General features: G+C 48.7%; 1 protein-coding gene across 10 annotated transcripts in view; it reads right to left on the bottom strand.

Moving 5' to 3' along the window:
• Positions 1-10,069: 10,069 nt before the first annotated feature.
• The window catches only part of TMEM131L (transmembrane 131 like), a 169,256-nt gene continuing 155,992 nt past the window's right edge, over positions 10,070-23,333 (bottom strand). For 7 of the 10 annotated variants that reach the window (XM_057546826.1, XM_057546827.1, XM_057546828.1 and 4 more), the window contains 7 exons: positions 22,756-22,941; positions 20,211-20,289; positions 18,793-18,875; positions 14,191-14,311; positions 12,661-12,752; positions 11,177-11,316; positions 10,070-10,478 (listed from right to left, as the gene is read on the bottom strand). In XM_057546826.1, coding sequence (XP_057402809.1) covers positions 10,203-10,478; positions 11,177-11,316; positions 12,661-12,752; positions 14,191-14,311; positions 18,793-18,875; positions 20,211-20,289; positions 22,756-22,941 — 977 coding nt within the window. In that variant the 3' untranslated portion in view covers positions 10,070-10,202. Of the gene's footprint in view, positions 10,479-11,176; positions 11,317-12,660; positions 12,753-14,190; positions 14,312-18,792; positions 18,876-20,210; positions 20,290-22,755; positions 22,942-23,333 lie in introns of those variants that run through there. The other 3 variants (XM_057546829.1, XM_057546830.1, XM_057546833.1) reach the window with 3 other exon arrangements.

Below are 23,333 nucleotides of genomic sequence, written 5' to 3'. Positions count from 1 at the left end.
TGGCTATTGTAAATAGTGCTGCAATGAACATTGGGGTGCCTGTATCTTTTTGAATTATGGTTTTCTCCAGATATATGCCCAGGGGTGGGATTGCTGGATCATATGGTAGCTCTATTTTTAGTTTTTTAAGGAACCTCCATACTGTTCTCCATAGTGGCTGCACCAATTTACATTCCCACCAACAGTGCAAGAGGGTTCCCTTCACTCCCCACTCTCTCCAGCATTTATTGTTTTTAGATTTTTTGATGATGGCCATTCTGACTGGTGTGAGCAGATACCTCACTGTACTTTTGATTTGCATTTCTCTAATAATTAGTGATGTTGAGCATCTTTTCATGTGCTTTTTGGCCAACTGTATGTCTTCTTTGGAGAAATGTCTATTTAGATCTTCTGCCCATTTTTTTTTTTTTTTTTTTTTTTATTTATGGCTGTGTTGGGTCTTTGTTTCTGTGTGAGGGCTTTCTCCAGTTGCGGCAAGTGGGGGCCACTCTTCATCGCGGTGCGCGGGCCTCTCGCTATCGCGGCCTCTCTTGTTGCGGAGCACAGGCTCCAGATGCGCAGGCTCAGTAATTGTGGCTCACGGGCCCAGTCGCTCCACGCATGTGGGATCTTCCCAGACCAGGGCGCGAACCCGTGTCCCCTGCATTGGCAGGCAGACTCCCAACCACTGTGCCACCAGGGAAGCCCTGCCCATTTTTTGATTGGGTTGTTTGTGTTTTTAATATTGAGCTGCATGTGCTGTTTGTATATTTTGGAGATTAATCCCTTGTCAGTCGCTTGGTTTTCAAATATTTTCTCCCATTCTAAAGGTTGTCTTTTTGTCTTGTTTATGGTTTCCTTTGCAACTCATCCCTTCTAGTGGATTCTGCAATGAACTGCAGGCTGCTGCTGTGGCTAATACGTGGATTCTAGCATCAGGTAGACCCAAGTTCAAACCTTTGTGTGTGCTACGTCACTTCCAAGCTGTGCGATCTTAGGGAAGTTACTTGTTATTCCAAAACAGAGACAGTATTTACCTTGTGTGATTTGTTATAAGGTCTGTTATAAGGTTCTCACCTTACCAGTCACCACGTCCCCATCACTCACTTTCTTCCATGTTACTGGCCTCTGTTCTCTTCCTCAAACACGCAAAGCTCTCTGTCCCCCTGTGCACTTCCTGCTCCCCTGTCAGGGAGACCTGGGTATTCCCAGACAGGATCCTTCTTGTCATTCAGGTCCCTGCTTACCTGTTCCCTCCTCACGAGGTCTCCCCTGCCCACTCACTCAGGAGTCCCTTTCCCAACACTCCCAGGCACTCTGTCTTCTCCCTGTTTCATTTCCTTCCGAGTGCTGAACATGAGCTGGAACTGTCTTGTCTATTTGCGATGGGGGCAGGCAACCTTCTAAAATGGCTCCCGAAGGCCCCCACTTCCTGCTACTCATTTCCTCCCCTTGAGTGGGGGGCAGGACCTAGGGACTTGCTCCTAACAAAGAGAATATGGCAAAGTGATGGCAGGTCACTTCTGAGATTATGTCCTAAAGGCATGACTTCTGTCTTCCCTTTCTCTTCCGATCTCTCTCTCTCTCCCCCACCCCTGCCCCGCTTGCTTGTTCTGCTGAAGTGAGCTGCCCTAATGGGGAGGTGCATGTGGCCAGAAACTGAGGCCAGCCTGCAGCCAACAACAAGCAAGACACTGAATCCTGCCAACAACTACATGAATGAACTTGGAAACAAATTCTCCCCCAGCTGAGCCTTGAGGTAACTGCAGCCCTGACTGACACCCCAAATGCAGCTGTGAGTGAAACTCTGAGACAGAAGGCGCCAAGCTGAGTCGTGCCGATTCCTGACCCGCAGAAACTGTGACATAATAACTGTTGTTATTTTAAGTCACTAAGTTGGGGGTCATTTGTCATGCAGTAATCAAGAACTAACGCAGTGATGTATTTTTCCCCCTCTAGATTATTAGCACCCTGGTAGAAGGGAGCATGCCTGTCTTGTTTACTGTGGTATGTCCAGAGCACAAAACAAAGTGTGGCACATAATAGCTGCTCAATTTTATTGAATGAGCAAATCATGAGGACACGGGCTGCCTACAGGGCACGTCAGGAGAGATGAAACAAATATTTGTTGAATGAATGAGTGATTTAGTGGCCAATTAAACGTGAGGAGGGTTGGGAAGAGAGAGTGTCTGGGCTGACTTATCTGTAACTATCAAGCGCCTAGGCCCCTACTGTGGACTCAGAAGGTGGTAAATGAATAAGTTAGTAAATGAACAAATTCAGGCATAGATTTAAGTTAGGGATAGATTAGAAGTGATAAGTTTCATGTTGACACATTGAGAAATATCGGTAAAATGTCTAATAGGCATTCAGAAATAAATCTAGCTTTTCATAGAATGTTAAATGAGAAAAGCAATTCACGGAATAGTGTGTATATCTTATTTTTGTAAAAACACATCTACACAAGTCTGGCAGGAAACATACCGAAATGCTGACTGCTGCTTTGTGAGTGGTAGGATTACAGTGGTTTTCTTTTTTTTTTTTTTTTTTCCTTTTGCTTATCCATATTTTCTACAACAGACTGAACAAACAATAAAGGTATTTCCACGTATTCTTAAAAAGTTGAGAAAGAGCCACGATGGATTTAAGTCAGTACCATGTAAGAGGTCATTCCTGGAGTGGAGAAGTAACCCAGTGAGAGGGAGAGGAGAGGATTATGGTTGCTGTGGGCAAAACCCCCAGCATTTGTAAAGCAAGGTTTCTGGTCGGGTCAGAGAAAGAGCATTTGGTGTTGACTGGCAGCAGCATGGCCACCTCCTCTGCGGCCAAGCTCCCTCTGCCTGGCCTGACAGCCCCCTTCTCTGAAACATGTCTCAGGCCTGCCTTTCAAATCCATTTCTGGCCACACCCCAGCCTAGCCTGTCTTTTTCTCACACTTGCACGTCTACTGCTTCCTGCTGGCATCCAGCTTTTCCCAGCCCTGGAGGCTGTCTCGCATTTGACACCTAGAATAATATCCCATAATTGTTTTGATCATCCTTCTCATTGTAGCCTGGGCATGAAATCGTGAGCTTCAGACTGCTTCAGCCTTCATCTCATCCCCAGTTGAACTTGACCAGACTTTCACTTCCCATCAGGAAGTGAAACATAGGAAACCAACATGTTACCTCCAGTATAACCACTATCCATTTCGCCAAGTTGTGTTTCAGATTTACTCCAGCAATGATCCCTTTCTTGGCTACCTGGGTTTCAGGCCTACTAGTCACTCTGGTAAACTGTTTTTGAATAGCTATTCAGTAATTGACATATATTTGTGCCTGTGACCTTAAACCTTATTTTTCTGAAGTAGAAGCAACACAGGGAGCACACACTGTGTTTGAGGAGCCAGCTTGGGCTCCTAGGGCAGACACAGACCGCAGGGACTGTGGGCTGCATCTAGTTCCCCAGGATGTGGAAGCCTGTCGGCGTGGGTGCCGGCCGGCTACCACACGGAACCAGCACTCAACTTTGAGGAACTCCCGGAATGGCGGGGCCGCAAGTCACACTTCCGCTGGCACTGCAGGGCCTTCTCCCCACAAGGAGGCCCAGGCCTTGTTGGCTGTGTGGGGTTTAGACTCCATAAACCTCTCCAACTAGGGGGGAAATAAAGAATTCTTCTCCAAGACTGTACAGCGTGGTTACATATTAGGACTGCTCAGCAGCATCTGCTCCGCGCTGCTCGGACAAGGGAAAACCTCTCTTTCCCAGAGCGGGACCACGTGACTGGTTACTGCCAACCAGCTGTAGGCGGAAGTGACGTATGGACGTACTGTACGTCACTGCCGGGGCCAAGCCCGGAAGAGCAGGCTGAGTCTTGTCAGCCCTTCCTGTGGATTTAAGCGGGGAAACTGCTTGCAGAGATGGTCGAGTCACAAGAGCACAGTGGCCTCGATACTGAGTCCCACCAGAGGACAGTTACCCTGGAGTGTCATTAGGGCCTGTTTGGGGATCCGTTTGTTTCTGCAGCGTAACCTAGCCTTTCCCAACTAATACACAATCAGCTCTGGATTTTGACACATTATTCTGATTTAATGAAGTTTTTTAATTAAAGAAGGAAGGCAAACAAGTGGTTGGTTTCTTTTCAGCAGCACTGTGGTTCAGGAATACGTGATGGATTGGGGGATGTGGCCTAACCCAGCACTGCTTGCTCCTTTTGTGGCAGGAACTGCTTTTCATATTGAAATAGACTCAGTGGTCATGTTTCGCGCCAGTGTTGCAGCCCACCCAGTCCTGAGGTCACGGCGCTTGGTCTGTTCCTTCCATTTTTGTTGTTGTTCCTTCCATTTTTTAAACATTGTCAATAAGTTCTACATCTACAGCGAATGAATAAACATCCAATTGGAATAAATATCCATCCAGATGAAATGACACTGGGTAAAGTTTTTGTTTGTTTTCAGTTTCTAAAGTAAGAGTTTTCCTTTATAAATACTACATACGTTCTAGGTACACAAACACGTTTTATTTTACTGACATCTTCTCCGTACTCCAGCGGGAGTATTAAGTTGTTCAAATGTCTGGGTCACACAGAAATAATTATTTTGAAATGTTAATTAGAGTTTGCATAAATATTATATGTATCTTTTTAAAGTTGTATTTAAAAGGTGTTTTTATATTACTTGTCCTGTATTTTAACTAATTATAATTAGACTGCGTTGCATTTTGTATGTTGCCTATACGAGTGTTTAAAGACATTCTTATATGCCTTTAATCCTAGCCCAAGTAATTACTACATACCTCATTTTATAGGATTTTTATTAGGGAATGCTTAGTGAAAGTTTCACTTTGCCTTTGCCTTCAAATTATGTCCTTTTATAGCGTAATGTAAATTTTATTAGGACTTTAGCATTTGTTTTTAACATACTTGCTTTCACCATTGTTAAATAAAATATATTTTCCCTTAAGACTTAATTAAAAGTTTTGGGAGGAGGTGGAGTGATAGTAATTACATGCTTATACTAGACAATACCCAAAAAAAAATCAATACAAAAAAGGAAATGAAAATTACTCACAATCCCACCCACCAGATGGTGCATCCTCCCCCCGCCCCTGCCCCAAATTCAGTATGGGCTCATACTGCGTATAAACTGTATCCTACCTCTTTCATTGCCTATGTCATTCTCTTACAATGATTTTTAGAGGCTTCCTCGTATTCCAACATCTGTATGTACTGTAATTTAAACCTATTCCTATCGTGGAACATTTATTTGCAATTCATCAGTGTTCTAAACACTGTAATGAATCTGCTCATACATCATAGGCAGAATAACAACCCTGCCCCAAAGATGTCCACATCCTAAACCCTGGAACCTGTGAATATGTGACTGCATAGCAAAAATATGTGACTTTGAAGGTATGATTAAGTTAAGAACCTCGAGATGGGGAGTTAATCTGGGTGGAGCCAGTCGAATTAATCACATGAGTCCTTAAAAGAAGAGAAACTTTCCCAGCTGTGGTCAGAGACAAAGATGTGACAATGGAAGCATGGTCAGAGGGGTTCCATGTTGCTGGCTTTGAGGATGGAGGAAGGGGGCCGTGATCCAAGGAATGTAAGCAGCCTCTAGAAGCTGGGGCAGTCGAGAAAGGAGCAGATTCTCCCCTAGAGCCCCTGCAAAGGAACACAGCCTTGCCAACACCTTGATTTTAGCCCAGCAAGACTTGTTTTGGATTTCTGACCTACAAAACTGTAAGATAATACATTTCTGTTGTTTGAAGCCCCCAAGTTTGTGGGAACTTTTTACAGCAGCAATAGAAAACTGATTTTTGTGCACAATTTTTTTACTGTTTTCCTTGGGAGTCAATTCCTAGAAGAGTTTTCAAGGTACCTAATACACATTGCCCACCAATTTACCATCTCATCAGCAATGTACAAATGCCTGCTTCACTTGCCCCTTCCCACCCTGAGACTTAAGTTCCTATGTATCCTGTTCCTATGTATCATGTTCTTTCATTTAAATTGATGATAGTAATTATATGGAATACTGAAAGTAGCCAATTGAGGGTTTACTATGTGCCAAGCACTATCTAAAAACTCATTCATTAAATCTTCCCAGCAACCCTATGAGGTTTGTTACCATTATTATCCCCATTTTACAGAAAGAGGAAACTGAGGCATGGGACATTTAAGAATGTGCTAAAGCTGGAGTTAGACCCCATGAAGTCTGGCCCCAAAGGGGATGTTCGTCAATGAGTCTCCCATTAAAATCAAAGCTCCTGGAAGTCAGAGTCAGCCTCTACCACCTTACTCACTCTAGTGATCCTCAGGTTTTCCCCAGTGGTAACATAATCCAATGTAGTAACAGTTGTCATGAAGAGCTCTGTACATGGAGATTGGTATGTAAGAGCATGTATGTATGTATGTGTGTTTAGTATGTAAGGAACTGTGGTAATTCTCCTGCCTTTGCTTGTGGTCGGCCACAGAATAATCGAAGTATTCCCTAATTATTAAGACTCACTTCTTTACTGCCAGATACTTGTGCTCACGCACGCCCCTCCCACTCATTCCTTTCCACACACTCCTGTGTATCAGACACTATACCAGGCGCCAGAGACAATACTGAACCAGACAAGAGAGGAGGGCTGTATTAGCGCTGATGCTGTAACACAGACCCCACACAGCAGTAGCCAAACAAGAGAGAACTTATGTGTCCCTTCCCAGGGCAGTCGGAGCCCAGGGCTGTGAGGGCAGGTGCCTCTGTGGTGTCGGAGACCCAGGTTCCTGCTCTCTTGTTGCTCTTCTGTCCCCTAGAGCAAAGATCAGCAAACTTTTTCTGTAAAGGACTGGAGTAAACATTTTAGGCTGTGCCCTGTTCAGTAGAGGAATGAGGAGTGGCTGTGTTCCAGTACAACTTTATCCACAAAAGCAGGCCAGAGGCCATGATGTGCAACCCAAACCTGGGCGTCTTCTCTCATAAATAGACCTATTCTGCTCAGGTCTCTGCCGTCCCTCCCACCACGGGGGATGAAGTGCCCCTGTCCGTCCAGGCTCAGGTGCCTGCAAGTGACACCCAGGGCCCCACCTGCCCCCTCTCTGCCCGGGCCTCGCCCTCAGCACGCAGCAGGCCCAGCGCTCTACCTTGGCCTCGTGTCCCCGCGTCCAGCTCCCCACAGCTGGCCTTCTCCACTGCCACCTCCGTCTCCCGTGTCAACTGACTGCGGCTGGAACAGCTGAGGACACCACAAGGGTCATGGGCTGGATGCAGCCCTCAGGGCTCCCTCATCTGACGGGTCCCCCGGCCTTTGACCCAGTCTGGGCCACTGCCTCCCCTCTGGGCCTATGACCTCCTCAGCGATTCCTCCTCAGTCTTCTCTGCTGCCGCCTCCTCTTCTAAACACGGGGGCCCCTGGCTAAGTGCTCAGGACCCTTCTCCTCCCGGAGAGGCCCCAGGCACTCCAATTGCTCTAGAACCATCCGGAGGCCGAGGATGGACGCCCCCCCGGCCTCCAGTCCTGAACTCCACCGACCTTCAGATTTGTCGGGGCCACAGCCTCCATGCCGTCTGCACTTTGATACGAGGCCTCCCACACCGAATAGTCCAGCGCGGACCTCTAGGCCCCCTGCCCCCAACCAGACCCTCCCCCCGCCCCGGGGCTCTTCCTCTCGGTCAAGGGCATCAGCAGGACCCAGCTCTCGAGGTCCAGCAGGGGTGCTGGCCACCCTACGCCCCTCCACCCCAGCCTGCTGGCACCATCCTGTCTGTCACCCGCTGCTGCAGGCGACTGACTGCTGGGACTGTCCCTCCCGCCCCGCCCCGCCCCGCCCAGGACCGATCTCCATCCAGCCCTCAGTGTCTCTGACACTCAAATCATATGACGCTCCCTCTCCCTTAAGACACCCCAGTGGGGCCCACTGCTCTTCCCATCCTCTCCTCGGAGGCCTACGGGGCCTTAGGGAGGTGGCCTCTGACCCGCGGCCTCTACAGCTCCTCTGTGCCTGTGGCGCTGACTCGCGGGGCCCCAGCCGCCCTGGCCTCCCGCCCCGGAGGCTTTGCCCTCGCTCTTTCCTCTGCTGGAGGCTCTGGCCCGCTGATCTGGGCGCAGCCGGCTTTCTCGTCACCCAGGTTGTACCTCAGATGTACCTCTGCAGGGAGATTTCCCCTGAGACCCCAGGTACCCCTGCTACCTCCCCCGCTGGTCACGTCACCCCTTGGCTGCCCTCACCGCTCGCCAGGACCCGAAATACTCATTGAACCTTTTGATTGCTTCTTCCCTGACGCTGCTCCTGGAATGTACCAGCAGGACCTTGTCTGTCCTGGCCTCTGCTGCACCCACAGCCCCTGGACAGGTCCCAGCTCCTGGGAGGTGCTTGGCAAATATTTTTAAATGAATAAAAACTTCCAGTTCCCCCATCACTGATTTTAGTCTTATGGCTGAAGATAATATTCCAGCTAAAGCGCAGATTTTTACTTTCTTTTGTATAGAGTGGAATAAAAACTTGTTTTGGTCTTTCCTGATGGGGAATTGAAGGATCAGTGAAAGCAGGAAAATAAATTAGATCAACAATCTGAGCAGAGAGAAGAACGTGTATCTAAATGTCTCAGACTCTCTCTGGTGGGGAAGTTTTGAATTTGATATTGAAAATGCTTTGGGGCTTTTTTCATCAACCTAAATTATTTTATTTTGGTAAAATACACATAACACAATACTTAGCATTTTAACCGTTTTTATGTGTACAGTCTAGTGGCATGAAGTACATTCACAGTTATGTAACCATCACCACCATCCATCTCCAGAACATTTTCACCTCCTCAAACTGAAACTCTGAGCTTATTAAACATTGACTCCCCTTCAAGCCCCTGGTAACCTCTATTCTACTTTGACTCTGAATTTGACCGCACTAGGTACCTCATATAAGTGGAATCATACAATACTTGTACTTTTGTGACGGGCTTATTTCACTCAGCATGTTTTCAAGGTTCATCCATGATGTAGCATGTGTTAGAATTTCCTTCCCTTCTAAGGCTGAATATCCCATTGTCTGTATATACCACATTTTGCTTATCCATTCTTCCATCAATGGACATTTAGGTTGTTTCCACCTTCTGGCTACTGTGACTAGTCCTTCAGTGAACATGGTGCACAAGCATTTGTTTCAATTCTTTTGGGTATATACCTAGAACCTAAACTACTTTTCAGCATTATTCAGTACTGGGGATGGGGGATTCCAAGTCGGTAGCCTGAGAGGTTTCCAGTAGCCATGCATGCTCGGAGGTGCTCCTTGCAGGAGGGCAGTACCAGGTTACAGTGCACTCACCCTTCGTCCAGGGTCCCACATGGCCAAGGCAAAGAGAAAGAAACAGCAAGCGAACCCAGCATTCCACTCAAAAATCTCTCCCACTCCATTTCCAATAAGGACAAAACAAAATGTAAAAATAAGACATTTTTATTAAAAGCTGAAATGTTTTCAAAGTTTATACATGCAAACAGATAATTCCATCACATGGATTTCTAGATCACTGACAAGCAGATACAAACCAGCCTAGCAAACACGCACGAACACCCTAACCCGCTCAGTACTTGTATTTGGACTCGGCCTGTTCACTCGGAGGGAAACCGGACACTTACCAGCATGTCCCTACTGCTGTCGTGCCCCTGGTGACTGGCCTGATGGAGGGGAGGGAACATCCCTGTCACACGGTCGAGCAGAACAGTGCCGGGCTCTCTGCTCCACCCCAGCAGCCCTGCCCACCAGGACTGGTCCCTCCAGGCAAGTGACTGGCAGCTGGCTTCCCAACACTGGAGGCTCGTTTCAATCAACGGAGCACTTGAAACAAAATCCTGGCTGCCTGAACCACAGGCCCATTACAGCAGCATCCCTCGGAATGCCACCTGATCAAAGTCACTTTCTGTAAGCTCCCGGGGAGTCCGATGCCCACGGAGGGGGCAATCACTGCAGTGCTTTCTTTCTCAACTCTTACCTTCTTAGAAGCCGCCCTGGTTCTGATTTAAACATTTGGCATGTCTGACACGCTTCTTGAGTTATGAAGTTAGGACACATGGATGCTTCGTTTCTATCACTGATTTGTGAAGGATTAAAAAAAATAGAGCACCCAGATTTCATTAAAAAATTTATTTTCATATAAAAGTGCCAAAATATCCACCAACGTCAATCTATGTCAACAACCAGTTTACGCTAGTAATCAAAACACAAGCCTCTTTATTCACACTGTTGAAAACGCGAACCTTTTTCACACGTTCCCACAGTAGCTGGAGTCTCTCGACAGCGGGAAGTTTGCACTCCTGTTCGCAGTGCTAGTCCATATGTCCAGGTCCATATAGGCACGGAATGGGTTAAACCCTGGGTAGTATTCCTTGCACATGACCGCCTGGTTTTCCATGTGAGTCGAGTGTTCCGTGGTGGGGTTGACGGGGCAGCAATTTTCATACACGTCGCTTTGCGGGGCCCAGATGGAACCAAAAAGTCCAGACATCGGAGACAAGCTTCGGGTGCTTGTGAGGTAGGGCTGAAGGATACATGAGGAGAAGGAAAAAAAAAAAAAAAAGAAATGTTTAAAAAAATAAAGGAGCCTTAGAAAGGCAATGGCAAGGTTGACTATGTACCCGTGGCTACCACAGTGGAATCAATCCAAGCTACCTCGACATTATTACACTATTCTCAACCACCTGGGTGGCTTTAATTCCATTTTTCTCAAACAGAAGGTCATGAAATTCCCCTCAAACTATTGATAGATAAAACTTTTTTCAACCCAAGGACGGACCCACAGGTCAAATGCCCTCTATTTGTAAAAAAGCGGCAGAGTGGGCGTCAGAGAAGCACAGAGGGTGTCCCCAGGCAGGAAGCCCTCCAGCTCTGTCGCTGACACTGCCTGACCTTCCTGGAAGGTTCATCTCATCTCCTCCCACAGATGAAAGGTCAGCGGGGCCACAGGAACACAGCTGCATCCCAGAGGGCTTCCTGGCCCAAGTTCAATGCCATTGACAACCATTTCTCCTCAGTGTGGTTTGGGGCGTCTTGGCTGCTAGTGTCTGCAAGCCCCCGCCCATCTGACCACGTGTGAGGCCCCTGCAGAGGGCGGCTGGTGACCTAAGGGGAACAAGCCGGGCTCTGGCTAATCTGAACCCAACCCTAAAGCTACAGAGAGACCAGGATGAGGCAGGCACTAGAAAGAACCCGGGCACAGCAGGATGGGGCGGCACTGACCGGAGAGCTGATGAGGCCGGCGTGTCCCCAGGCGGTCGGCACGTTTGGGGGGCTGTTCCAGGCAGACTGGGAGCTGTGGTCAATGAAGTCTGTCTGAACTTCGGCAGGACAGGGGAAGCCATTGGGGTAGTTAATGTTTTCTACAAAGAATGGGAGACATCGACAGAGGTGAACATTTTTCTGGAGAGAATGGAATTCTCACTCTCAGAAAAAGCTCTCAAGGCCTTACTATATTGACAAGTTAAAGATGAACATAAAATAATTACTCCATGAGACATATCACCTGGGAGGCCCTCAGGAAGTTCTTCCTCTGGGCTTAATTTTTTGTATTTGATAATTTGATGCAACTCTTTCTAATACACAGAATACACTAAAATACTGCTATACTTTCATAGTAGTAAATACTACCATAGATTTGAATAGTGTCAAGGTTCTTACCAGTCCTTAAAATTTTCTTTTATTGCCTGTCATGCCAATGTCGGCCATCTCCACATACACCATATGCACTGATAAAGCAATAGGAAACCAAGCACTTCTCTGACAGCAGTAAGAAGGTATAAACACAGTCTCACAGGCAGGAAGAAAGTTACCACAGCACCCCCTTGTGATTATCATAGAGCACTGCATATATCAAAACCCAGATAAGTACAAGCATCTTGTACTTATATTTGGGCCCAGAATCTGCAATTTTTCACAATTTCCCCTTCAAACTCCTTCCCTTCCTTCTGCAGCACCATCCAGGGGCATAAGTGTCAGGACATGTGAGGAACAAGCAGGTAAATGATTCTACCTCACCTGGGACTTGTTTCCCTAAAAAGAGTAACTAACCCCAGCCTCCCAATGGATAATCCAATGGATAATCCACAGTTTAGGTCCACATAGATCCAAATGACCCCGTTCTACCTAATTTGAAGGACTAAATAGATTAGGGTTATTTGTACAAGTCCCCAGACACCCGGGTTTAGAGGGCTTTTTGAGGCCATATAAAATTACATATGGCAGGCATGCTGGACCCACATGAAGGACTGACTCAGCAGCCTCCTGGAAGATCATTCTCAAAGGCACATTCTTTGCAGTAAGTGCCTTGAGTCCACACACCCTTCCTGCTTTGACTTTCTGAGAATAAAAGAATGGCACTGGGGGACTTCCCTGGTGGTCCAGTGGTAAAGAATCCACCTTCCAATGCAGGGGATGCATGCTCGATCCCTGGTCAGGGAACTAAGATCCCACGTGCCGCGGGGCAACTAAGCCTGCGTGCCACAACTACTGAACTCTTGTGCCTCAACAAGAGAGCCTGTGTGCCGCAAACTACAGAGCTCACGCACCCTGGAGCCCGCGCCACAACTAGAGAGAGAAAATCCGCATGCCACAACTAGAGAGAAGCCCGTGCGCTGCAATGAAAGATCCCGCGGGCTGCAACTAAGACCCAGCACAACCAAAAAAAAAAAAAAAGAATGGCATTAGGATTGTCCAAACAGCTTTACCTTCTGGAAAGGCATTGTAGTCGTTCAATTCCAGGGGGCAGTACACACTGGGAAACTGGCCTTCACACGCTGCATTCCAATCAATGAAACTGCTACAAAAAACAAGGGGTCTAGTTTCAGAAACAGGATGTCAACAGATCAAGGAAAGAAAGAGGAGTACGATGTTATTGCCTAGCATCCTCATCGCTGCTAATTCCTCAACTCTGGAAAATAAAAGAAGTACTTTATTGTCACAGAATCAAAGACTTACTAACTCAACGTTCATCACCAATGACACAGCACTGCAGGATGGATGGCTTGGACTGGATGCCCACTTTCTTTCGATGGGGATGTAATTAATGTACAGCATAGGAAACATAAGTTAATCACACTGTAATACTCTGTGTGGTGAGAGTTGGTGACTAGACTTACATGGTGATCATTTTGTAATGTATAAAAATAATGAATCACTATGTTATACACCTGAAATATAATACTGTATGTCAGTTATAATTCCAAAGAAAGTCAGAGATGGAGTTTGATCTGTTGAGTACAGAGAGCCAAGGACTCAGGGAAAAGTGGGGGCAGGGGAGCTTTTCTTTAAATGAGACAAGAAAAAGCAAATAAATTATGCCTAGATAAAGGGAATGGATCAAAACCCGGCTTTCAGTTTGCCAGAGAAGTACTTTCACTTAGACTGTAAAAAACTTGCCCATGGTTAGGTGTAAACCATGTAAGCAGGATCAAGATTTGAAAGAGAAAATTGCTCTCACTTTTAACTAAAAGGTATTACATTAAAAAAAACAACAACAACAAACTAAAACCCACCCACGTTTGTGAAGTCTAACCAGAGGCAGAACCCGTGCCGTGGCTGTGGCTTTGTCAGCACGTGGAGGATGGGACACCGCCGAGGGTCCCAGCACCCACCCAGGGGGCTCAAACACATCCGCTACTAACTGCCACCTTCCACTCAGGGCAAGGCCAGACTATGACTCATGGTAGATGCTTTGATCCCAATTGCAATCTGGATTTTCATTATAGAAATAAGAAAGTAACTACCTCTTTAATAAGCTGAACTCCCCAAAAAAACTTCAACTGGATTCTGATTAAACACAGATATTAAAATTTTCTCAAGTTTTCATAATCAAATGATAAATCTAATGCCAAGTCTAAGAAGCTGCCACTGTGGAACTATTTTTCGATACTCAAATTATTCAATCTTTAAAAATTTTAAATGTGTTCAAGATTAATGCCAAGGAAAAATGGAAATTTTTGTTTTGTTAGCGGGCAGGAGTTATGAGGGACTGTTTTTGTTTTTTCAGTTTTGCCTCTAATATATGAATAGCTCATCTTTTCATTTTAAAAAGGAAAACAGTGACGTGGTCACCGGCTGTGTTACTTTTTTCCTTCCCCGTTTCTCTCAATTCCTGGCTTGTAATTTTTCAGACATCACAGCTCAACTCCAAAAGGCAGCTGGCAACACCCAGCTCAGGAGCTGGGGAAGAAGCCCGGACCTGGCCGCCGCTGCCGTCGTCGGGATGGAGCGCATACCTGCTGTGCACCGGGGCGGGCGCGGGCAGCACGGCCGGCCCGCTGCTCTCCAGGGCGCAGCCGAAGCCGCTGGTCACACACACGGGCTGTGCGGGCCACAGGTCCCCCGGGGGGTAGAGACCTGCGGAAGAGAACAGGCCTCTCAGCCCCCCTCCTTCTCATGCAGCCCTCGGCCACCCTTCCTGCAGGACCAGCTCGACTTCTCCTCCCTCCAGGAAGCCCCGCCCCCAGCCCGTATCACCCGCGCGACTTCCCCACCGCAAGAGCCCTGCGTTCTGTAAAGTGCAAGGGCCGCGCGCTGCTTTGACCTGCACTTCAGACGGGACACAACCATCTCCTGGCCCGGATTACGAGATCATGGTAGTGACTCAACAAGCACTGCAGGGCCTGCCTGCTTCCTGCAAAGCCGCGTCAGGATTCCCAGTACACAGCAGTGAACACGTTGACATTCAAGTGAGCGGAGACAAACAACAAACAAAAGAAGTAAGAAGCTGGGAAAACGGTGCTGTTACAGCCCCAGGGATGAGACACAAGGATTCTGTGGCAGTGGAGGGGGCCAACCTCAGCACCAGGGGAGGGAACACCCTGCACCCTGCAGGTACGGGGCGTGGAGTGACGTGAGTGAGCCCTGTTTTCCACAACTGCCCCCGAGCCTTCCTCGGGAGGGACCCTGTCCTGGCTCGGCGCTCCCAAGCCGTGGAAGCGCCTGCCTGCTGGGTGTGCCAACACGGCCATATGGTCCTGACCTCAGTTTGAACACCGTCCCCCTAAACCTTTCCAGGGGACGCCCGGCCCCTGCTCCTCCCAGCAAACACCTGCAGCACCTCTGCTTGTCTCCACCTTCACTGCCACAGCCGTTGCTCATTCGTGGGATGCATGGATGGACGCCATTGGTTGATGGCATGGATTAAAGGGACTGGCCATCTGCACATGGGCAGGAACCCACGAAGAAAGAACAGACTCAACTATTCGAAATGCACTGGGAACCCGAAGGTCTACCAGCCAACCAGGCCACACGGGGATGGGGGGAATACATGGACAGGAATACGTGGACACAACTCTCGCTTTCCAGGCAGCGTGTGCGCCCCCAGGGCTGCACCCCCGTGTGGGGGCCGGCGGCAATCACCCGCCTGGAGACCCGGAGACCTGTAGCTCACAGTGGTCAGAGAGACCCTCAAGCGTTTAAAGAAACACCACCAGAGACCACGTAGCTGTCATAGCTGTGGGGGTCTCTCAAGGACAAGGTCCACCTCCTAAGGCCGCCCTGGTGTTTGGGACCTCGCTCAGCGGCTGGGCAGGGACCCTACGGTCAGTCCTGCAGGGCAGGGCATCCTGCCGCGAAAGTCCTGTTGAGAATCGCTGGAACCAGAGGCTGCATGAGCCAATTAAGATCAGATCAACCAAGAACCGCCTCTGCATTCAGGTGCTCATGAACAAATGGACCAGAAGCCAAGACCGCACAGAAACGAGGGGTGTGTATGCTGCTTCGAGACAATCTCTGTGGTTCTCACGTTTCTTTGCTTCCTGGAATGGATGCTCTGACTGCCCATGTTCTGACCTATCTTTCCAAGGATATTTGCTAAACAAAGCCTCAGAGATGGAGACAGGGTCTCCCCCTAGAGCAACGGGCAAGTTTGCTTCGTCCAACATAATAAAGATAATGTCTCCTGCCTATTATTAAAACAACCAAACAGAACAAAAACCTTAGGTTCCCTAAGCTCAGGGCTCCTTTCCTGTAACGGAAAGGAGTCTTTCCAACCACTGACCACTGCAGGTGCAGACGACCACCTGGGCGCCCCTGCATCGCCCCCAAGAGACTGGGGGCCTGAAGGAGGTGTGCTTACAAGATGCTCAGGCTGCTTGCTGTGCTAAGCGTCCTATTCTCTGACCCAGGAGTCTCTTGTCCTCTGGCAGCAGCTACAAAATCATGGCAGGCTAACTTGTTAGCTCGTAATAAGTAGGGTAAATGCCTCAGACCCTTCCCCGGTCTCGACAGTGATGTGATCTGACTCACGCTCAATATCATCCCTCTGGCTGCTGTGCTGAAAAGAGACGGTAAGGTGGTGGCGGATGTTCACCAGACTTACTGTGGTGATCGTTTTGCAACATGTACATATGATGCATCATTACATTAGTTATACCCCTGAAACTAATATAATGTTATGTATCGATTATATCCCAAAAATAAAGAAAATAAAAGTCAGTGAGATAATGAGGTGAGGTGAGAAGTAGAGAGACCTGTTGGGAGGCTGCAGTGAGAAAGAACGGTGGCCATGGGGAGAAGTGATCAGATTCTGGGTCTGTTTGGAAGGCAGAGGCAGAGAGTGAGACAACAGATCCTGTGTGGGGATGAGGAAAAGAGTCCGGGATGACGCCCAGACTTCTGGCCTGAGCAACAAGAAAGCCCGAGTGGGAGGCGGTGTGAGGAGTAGGGCTGGGGAGGTGAGCGTTCAGGACGGGACACCGGTGCAGACCCGAGGACAGATGGCAATGGCAGCTGGCTGTGCAGAAGTGGGAGCTGTCGAGGGGCTGGAGGTGGACGGACCACCAGGAGAGCGTGAGCCAGATGAGCATGAGAGCTGGGGGAGCCGAGGGGCACTGCACCGGGACCCCCGAGGTCACAGCCCGAGCAGAAGGTCTCAGGAGGCCGGAGTATGGGGCCCCGGCCACGGAGATCACTGGGGCCCCGCAGACACTGCTCAGGTGTCACGGCACAGCCAGCCCCAGCGGTTTCAGGGAGAACAGGAGGAAAGGAATCTAAGCAGCAGGCGGACGGCTCCCCCAAGCAGCTCTCCCAGAGAAGTAGGCACAGAAGCAGCCAGATAAGGGGGGGTCAAGGGAGACAGTCTGGCTGCTTCTGTGTTAAGGACGGGATGGGAGGTCTCACGGTATGTACGTATCCTGCTGTGGACGACCCGTTAGAGAAAACCTGGCGCCGGGGCCGAGCCGGAGCGGGACCCCGCAGAGGAGGGCAGCCTGACAACCCACGGGCCGCAGCAGGAGGGCAGCGGGGGTGGCGGGTGGAGGACGGGGCAGGCGGAGCCTCTCTCCTCCCCAGGAAACAGGAAGCATCAGCTAAGAGAACCAAGCAGAGGACTGACAGGTGGGCACGGGAGCGCCGCAGCTGCCGGGAGGCTGGCGGCCGGCCGGCTGTGTGTGCTGCTCTCCGGTCTCGCTCATCTGCACGGCACGGGGCAGGGAAGCTGGAGAGCTGGGCAAAACCATGCCCGTGGCTCTGCAAGGAGGGCGCAGCGCAGGGGGAGGGGGCCCAGAGGTGATGTAACAGCAGGTGGGAGGACTGAGGCTGGGCGCGTGAGGGAGGTGCGGGCAGAGGAAGGGGACGCACAGGCCCTGCGGACAGTGACCATGAACAAGGGCTGTTTCTGCAGTGACTTTAGGGCCTCAACGGGGATTGTAACGGGTCATCAAAAAGTAACTGCAGATTATTAACAAAGACGAGGTAAAAAGGCACCTGAAACACATACACACAACATGGATAAGACACTAGATGACATACAATTCTCCAACTGACGACAAAAACAGACAGGAGAACATGTCAGGCGTACCTGTTTTGACACAGGTTTTCTTCTTCCTCACCGATAATTAAATCCTCTTTCCCCTCTATCACCTCAAAGAGAAACGGCGGTGCCTTCTAAACCTCCCTAAATCTTGCCTAAGCAAATTACTGAATTTAAGAGTATTTTTTCATCAAAAACACTTATTTTTATTGGACCAGTAAGCAGATCCAACTCACGAATAGTTTATTTCTGTTGATAATCTGACAGCAGATAATCTCTCTGTAACCACAGAGCTGGAAGCCTCCTGCCTTCAAAGTAAAAGTGCTCCACTGTGCTTGGCAGCCTTTAGTCCAGCACGGTTCACATGAGCAAAAGCAAGATCTCGACGGTGCCGCAGAGGGTGACAACCAGGCTTATCCTGCCACCATCCCTGGGCCTGGTTAGGCAGGAAGGAGGCGCGAGGAGAAAAGAGGAGACACGAGGGCAAGAGAGGTGAAGGGAAGGAGAAGGAAAGAGAGGGGGCCTGGAGTTAACCTCCGGGACAGACCCTGGGCAGAGCGGCTTCCCTCCCTGGGCCCCGTGTCCAGGCTCCTGGGCCACTGTCCCTGCCTGCCTGAGGCCGCAGAAGCTCAGCGCTTGGCCTCAGCACTGGTGCAAGAGGGAGGCTGGATCAGTGGACAGGCTTCTGAGACAAGGGGGAGGGGTGGGGACGGGGGACAGGCAGAGACACAGGAGGTGGAAGTCGGCTAATCGGGGCCCCGGACCCTCCTTCTGCTCCCCGCTTTTCTGCCATCTTAGATGGGAAAGGGAACTAAAGGCGGAGGCAATCCCTGTAAAGGGGCCCCACCTTGCTCCGGGGCCACAGGCCACCTGTGCCTTGTGTCCCAGGAGGGAGCTCAGGGTCCGTGCAGAAGGGGCAGCCGAGGCCAGGGGCCCCGAGGACACCAGGACAGAGGGCAGGGGCCTTCCCGATGCTCGAGAGCCGGGGCACAGACAAGCCAGCTCTGTCTGTCCTCAAGCTCCCCGGCCAGCAGCGCAACATGGACACCTGGCCGGTGTCTGGAGCAAGAGCAACGCGCCTCACCTTTATCTTCTTCAACAGCCGCAGGCCCAGCAGGAAGGCTGGGACAGGGGGCGTCCGCGTGTCGGGGGAAGCTACTCACGTCTCTGCGGGCAGAGCAAGAAGATGAGGAGCCACTGACCCTCTCTGTACAAGGAAATGCTGAATTTCTGTAACTAAGTCTGACTGCGTTTTTACATGAATTCTTCCCCTCAAAAGCCATAAAGATACTAGAGACATAAAGGTATACACCCAAAAAAGGGCTGAGGAATATTAAATTCCCAAGATCCAGGAAAGTCTTTTTTTTTTTTTTAAATAACATCTACCTTCAATCTTCTATTTTGGTGTAAGAATATGTATGTATGTATTCATTCATTCATTTATTTATTTATGGCTGCGTTGGGTCTTTGTTGTTCTGCGCAGGTTTTCTCTAGTCGTGGTGAGCGGGGGCTACTCTTTGCTGTGGTGCACGTGCTTCTCATTGCAGTGGCTTCTCTTGTTGTGGAGCATGGGCTCTAGGTGCACAGGCTTCAGTAGTTGCAGCACACAGGCTCAGTAGTTGCGGCACGTGGGCTTCAGTAGTTGTGGCTCGTGGGCTCTAGACTGCAGGCTCCGTAGTTGTGGCACACGGGCTTAGTTGCTCCACGGCATGTGGGATCTTCCTGGACCAGGGCTCGAACCGTGTCCCCTGCACTGGCAGATGGATTCTTAACCACTGCGCCACCAGGGAAGCCCCCAGGGAAGTCTTGTTTTAACAAACACCAACAGCACAATGCTAACTAAGGTAGTCTGCAGTTTCCAATCTGCCTTCCAGCAGCTGGCAGCAACCTCCCACTCCTGGTTTACTCTCTACCCCTAACAGAAAGAGCTCGCATAGAGCTTTCCTCATCCATTCCATTTTTATGACACCACCCCCTGTCCTCTCATGGTGCCTAAAACCTAACCACACTCCTCACTCTGAAACCTTCTCCTTCTAACATACCCTCCTCTTCTCCCTCTCAGTAAACGGTGCTTGTTTATTTTGTCCGATGCTGCAGAAATCATCACACGGTCAAACTGTAAGCATGTGAGTGTCTTCTAGGTTCTTGCAAACTTCTGTGAATCATCAGTGCTCAGTTTTATTTCAAGTCCTAGAAAATAGTAGCTGGTTCCCATCCTTACTGTTACTACTGTTCTTCCTACTTTCAGGAGTGACATCTTTTCTAACGCGGCCGTATCACTGAAAGGACCAGTGATACCAGAGACGCTCCCACACAAGCGTGTTGTCTTGGAAAGACTGTACGCCCTGAATTATTAATAAAATCAGATTTTACTTTCTCACATCCTTAAAAAGGTTTTCCTATTTTAGCCTGCAGAACCAAGTACAAAGAAGAAACACACGGAATGAAAGAAAAAAGCAGTACCTAAAACATACTGTAAAAGCTGGAAAACCAAACACTTACGTGGGATTGCAGATGTTATGAGAAAGATTCAAGGAGATGGGAGCTTCAGAGGGAAAGTCATTTTGTGAAACACTGTCTCCTGCATAAAAACAAAAAGGTGATCACAAGTTTTTATAAGCATAATTCAACTGTGTATATCCTGTGTTAAGATGCAGATCGCTAACATCGTTAACCCCTATGAGTGATTTATTTTTCACTTTTAACTGATATTCACATATTCAGTCAATTTTTTAATTAAAAAAACTTTTACGTATGAATACGTATAAAACTGGGATGATACTTCAAAAATACTTTGTGTTTTTGATCTTTTACACAATTAATTATATTGGGGGGGACTTCCCTGGTGGTCCAGTGGTAAAGAATCCACCTTACAATGCAGGGGAAAACGGGTTCCATCCCTGGTCAGGGAACTAAGATCCCACATGCCGCAGGGCAACTAAGCCCGCACGCCACAACTTCTGAGCTCATAAGCCCCAACTAGAGCCCTCGTGCTACAAACTACAGAGCCCACGTGCTGGGGAACCTGCGTGCCACAACTAGAGAGAGAAAACCTGCAAGCCACAACTAGAGAGAAGCCCACATGCCACAACAAAAGATGCCGCATACTACAACTAAGACCTGACGCAGGGAAAAATAAATAAAATAAATATGTACATAATAAATAAATCTTTAAAAAAATTATACTGGGGACATTTTCCTGATATTTATTATACAACCTCTGAACATAACTAGACTGAGTCTTATGCCCTGTGTTACAAGCAAGGCCATCAATCACCTTTCTCATTCACCTGCTGTTGGCCTTATCCCCCAAGCGAGAGCTGCGCTTCTATTTTTTATTGATGTTAAGCACCAATTTTAAAAACTCTCACATTAGCACCATCAGGCATACTGCCTTCAGTGGCCAAGAAGACCATCCCCGCCACCAAACAAAACACCGCAAGCCGCCCTGCATCCAAGCCCTCACGCGTTCTCCAGCACACAGCAATAAACAGATGTACATGTATGTCAGTGTGGGGTCATTAGCCGAACAGTGTCTAAAAAGGCACCTGCAGGAGGGGCCAACAATGCGAAGAAGGCTGAGAAACGGACTGAAATCACAAGTGGGCATTTGTCCAGGTTTTTATGGTGCCAGGGCCCAGGTCTCCCAGACAGGAGCTTCTATATAGGTAATCACTGCTGGCAGGAGACACAGCAGAGGCCGCTGTGAGGAGCTGGAGGCAGTGGGAAGTGGGCTGGGCTCGGGGGGAGTTAGGGTCCCAGGGCGTCCAACAAGCCACACGACCCCTCTGAGCCCAGGTCCTTGGAGGCACGGGGAGCGCCCCCCATGGCCCTGCATACAGAGTGAGCGTCCCATGGACGCCACAGTGACGCCAATGGAACCCCTGTCTCCCCCCTGTCCTGATAACAAAGCTTATCCTGTACTATGTTGACCATGACGGTGAAAAGGAGTGAATTAAATCTTTATGTAGACACGGAGGTATAAAAAACAACGCTGAGTGAAACAGCAAGACACAGCATGCTTACTGAAGCATGATCTCCGTTATGTAAGTTAAAAACAATGCTCTGTTTTGTTGATGGATATATGAATGTAAAATAAAGTATGGATTAAAAGAAGACACAGCAAGCCCATGACAGCGGACAGTGAGCCTCTCAAGCAGGAGGAAGCGGAACAGACTATAAAATATTACCCCTTAAAAAAAAGGAGGGCGAGTATGACAAAATTAAGAGTTATTAGTTCTAGGTGACAGAAATATAGATGCTTCTTCGACCTTTCCTGTACCTTTAAATTTTTCAAAAACAAGGGAGGACCACTGTTCATAGCAACATTATTCATAAGACGCAAAAGGTGGAAAAACCCAAGTGTCCATCAACAGATGAATAGAGAGATAAAATGCAGTCTATCCACACACAACAGAATATTTATTATTCAGCCTTTAAGAAGGAAGGAAATCCTGACATGTCACAACATGAATGAACCTTGAAGACATCATGCTAAGTGAAATAAGCCAGTCAACAAAGGACAAGTATTGTATGACTTCACTTACCAGATACGAGAGTATTCAAATTCATAGACAGAAAGCAGAATAGAGGTTCACAGGGCTGTAGGGGGTGGGGAAGGGAGAGCTACGTTTTAACAGGTACCGAGTTTCTGTTTGGGATGGGGAAAAAGGCCCAAAGATGGATGGTGGTGATGACTGCACAACGATGTGAACGTATTTAATGCCACTGAACTGTACACTTAAAAATGGTTAAAATAGTAGATTTTGTGTTATGTATACTTTACCACAACAAAAAAATGTACAAGTGAAAAAATAAACGTGGAAGTTCTTTGAACTGTTTCCAAGATACAGACTTAAAAAAATAATAATAATAATGGAGGGAGGAAGGAAGGAAGAAAGAAAAAGAAAGTGGATAAAATGCAAAGCAAAGCAAGCACAGGAATGCAGAGCCCACTGCGGGCAGGCGGGCGGCACTGGAAGGCAGATCAGGCCCCTGTTCTGGGCGCCGGGGCAGGAGGGCCAGGAGGCCTCAGTCCCAGACTCACCAGGCGGCAGGAAGTGCTGAGGGCCCAGCATGGGCTTCTTGTCCCCGTCAGAGCTGCTGGCACTGCTCCAGCTGCCCCAGCTGCCCCGGCTGGCACGCACGCTGCCCGAGGAGCTGCCGCAGTCCGAGCTGGAGTCTGAGCAGGATTTCTCCCCACGCTTCTTCCCCGGCTTCTGGAAGTAACCCTCTGTGGGAAGTGAGAGAGGAGCCGTGTTTTGCTTACAGAGTTTTCAACCTGATGCCACTTCCAGTAAAAGGAGAGAGGCCAAGTTATGAAGAAGGCAAGGCTCAGCTTCAGGATCTGCTCCCTCTGCCCATCCAGCGAGAAGGAAGACGCTCCCCGAAACTGACGATGGGCGCTGAGGAAGCTGCGGGGGTGAGCCACGGGCCCCACAGGCTCTGCCGTGGGCCGGACAGTGAACGTGGTCTGGCCTGAGAGAGTCAGCACCAACGATAATCTCGACCTGAAAGTGGTTCTGGAAATAACAAGTACTTCTCTCAAGAAAATCAAGGCTACTCTCTCGGACTGGAGACATGTAGGTAATTCCTCTCTCTTGTATTAAAATGTCCACCAAGATA

Source organism: Balaenoptera acutorostrata, chromosome 5, assembly GCF_949987535.1.
Source record: "Balaenoptera acutorostrata chromosome 5, mBalAcu1.1, whole genome shotgun sequence".
Classification (NCBI taxonomy): domain Eukaryota; kingdom Metazoa; phylum Chordata; class Mammalia; order Artiodactyla; family Balaenopteridae; genus Balaenoptera; species Balaenoptera acutorostrata.
Note: the sequence above shows the minus strand (reverse complement) of the source record. Positions and strands in the feature narration are given on the sequence as shown.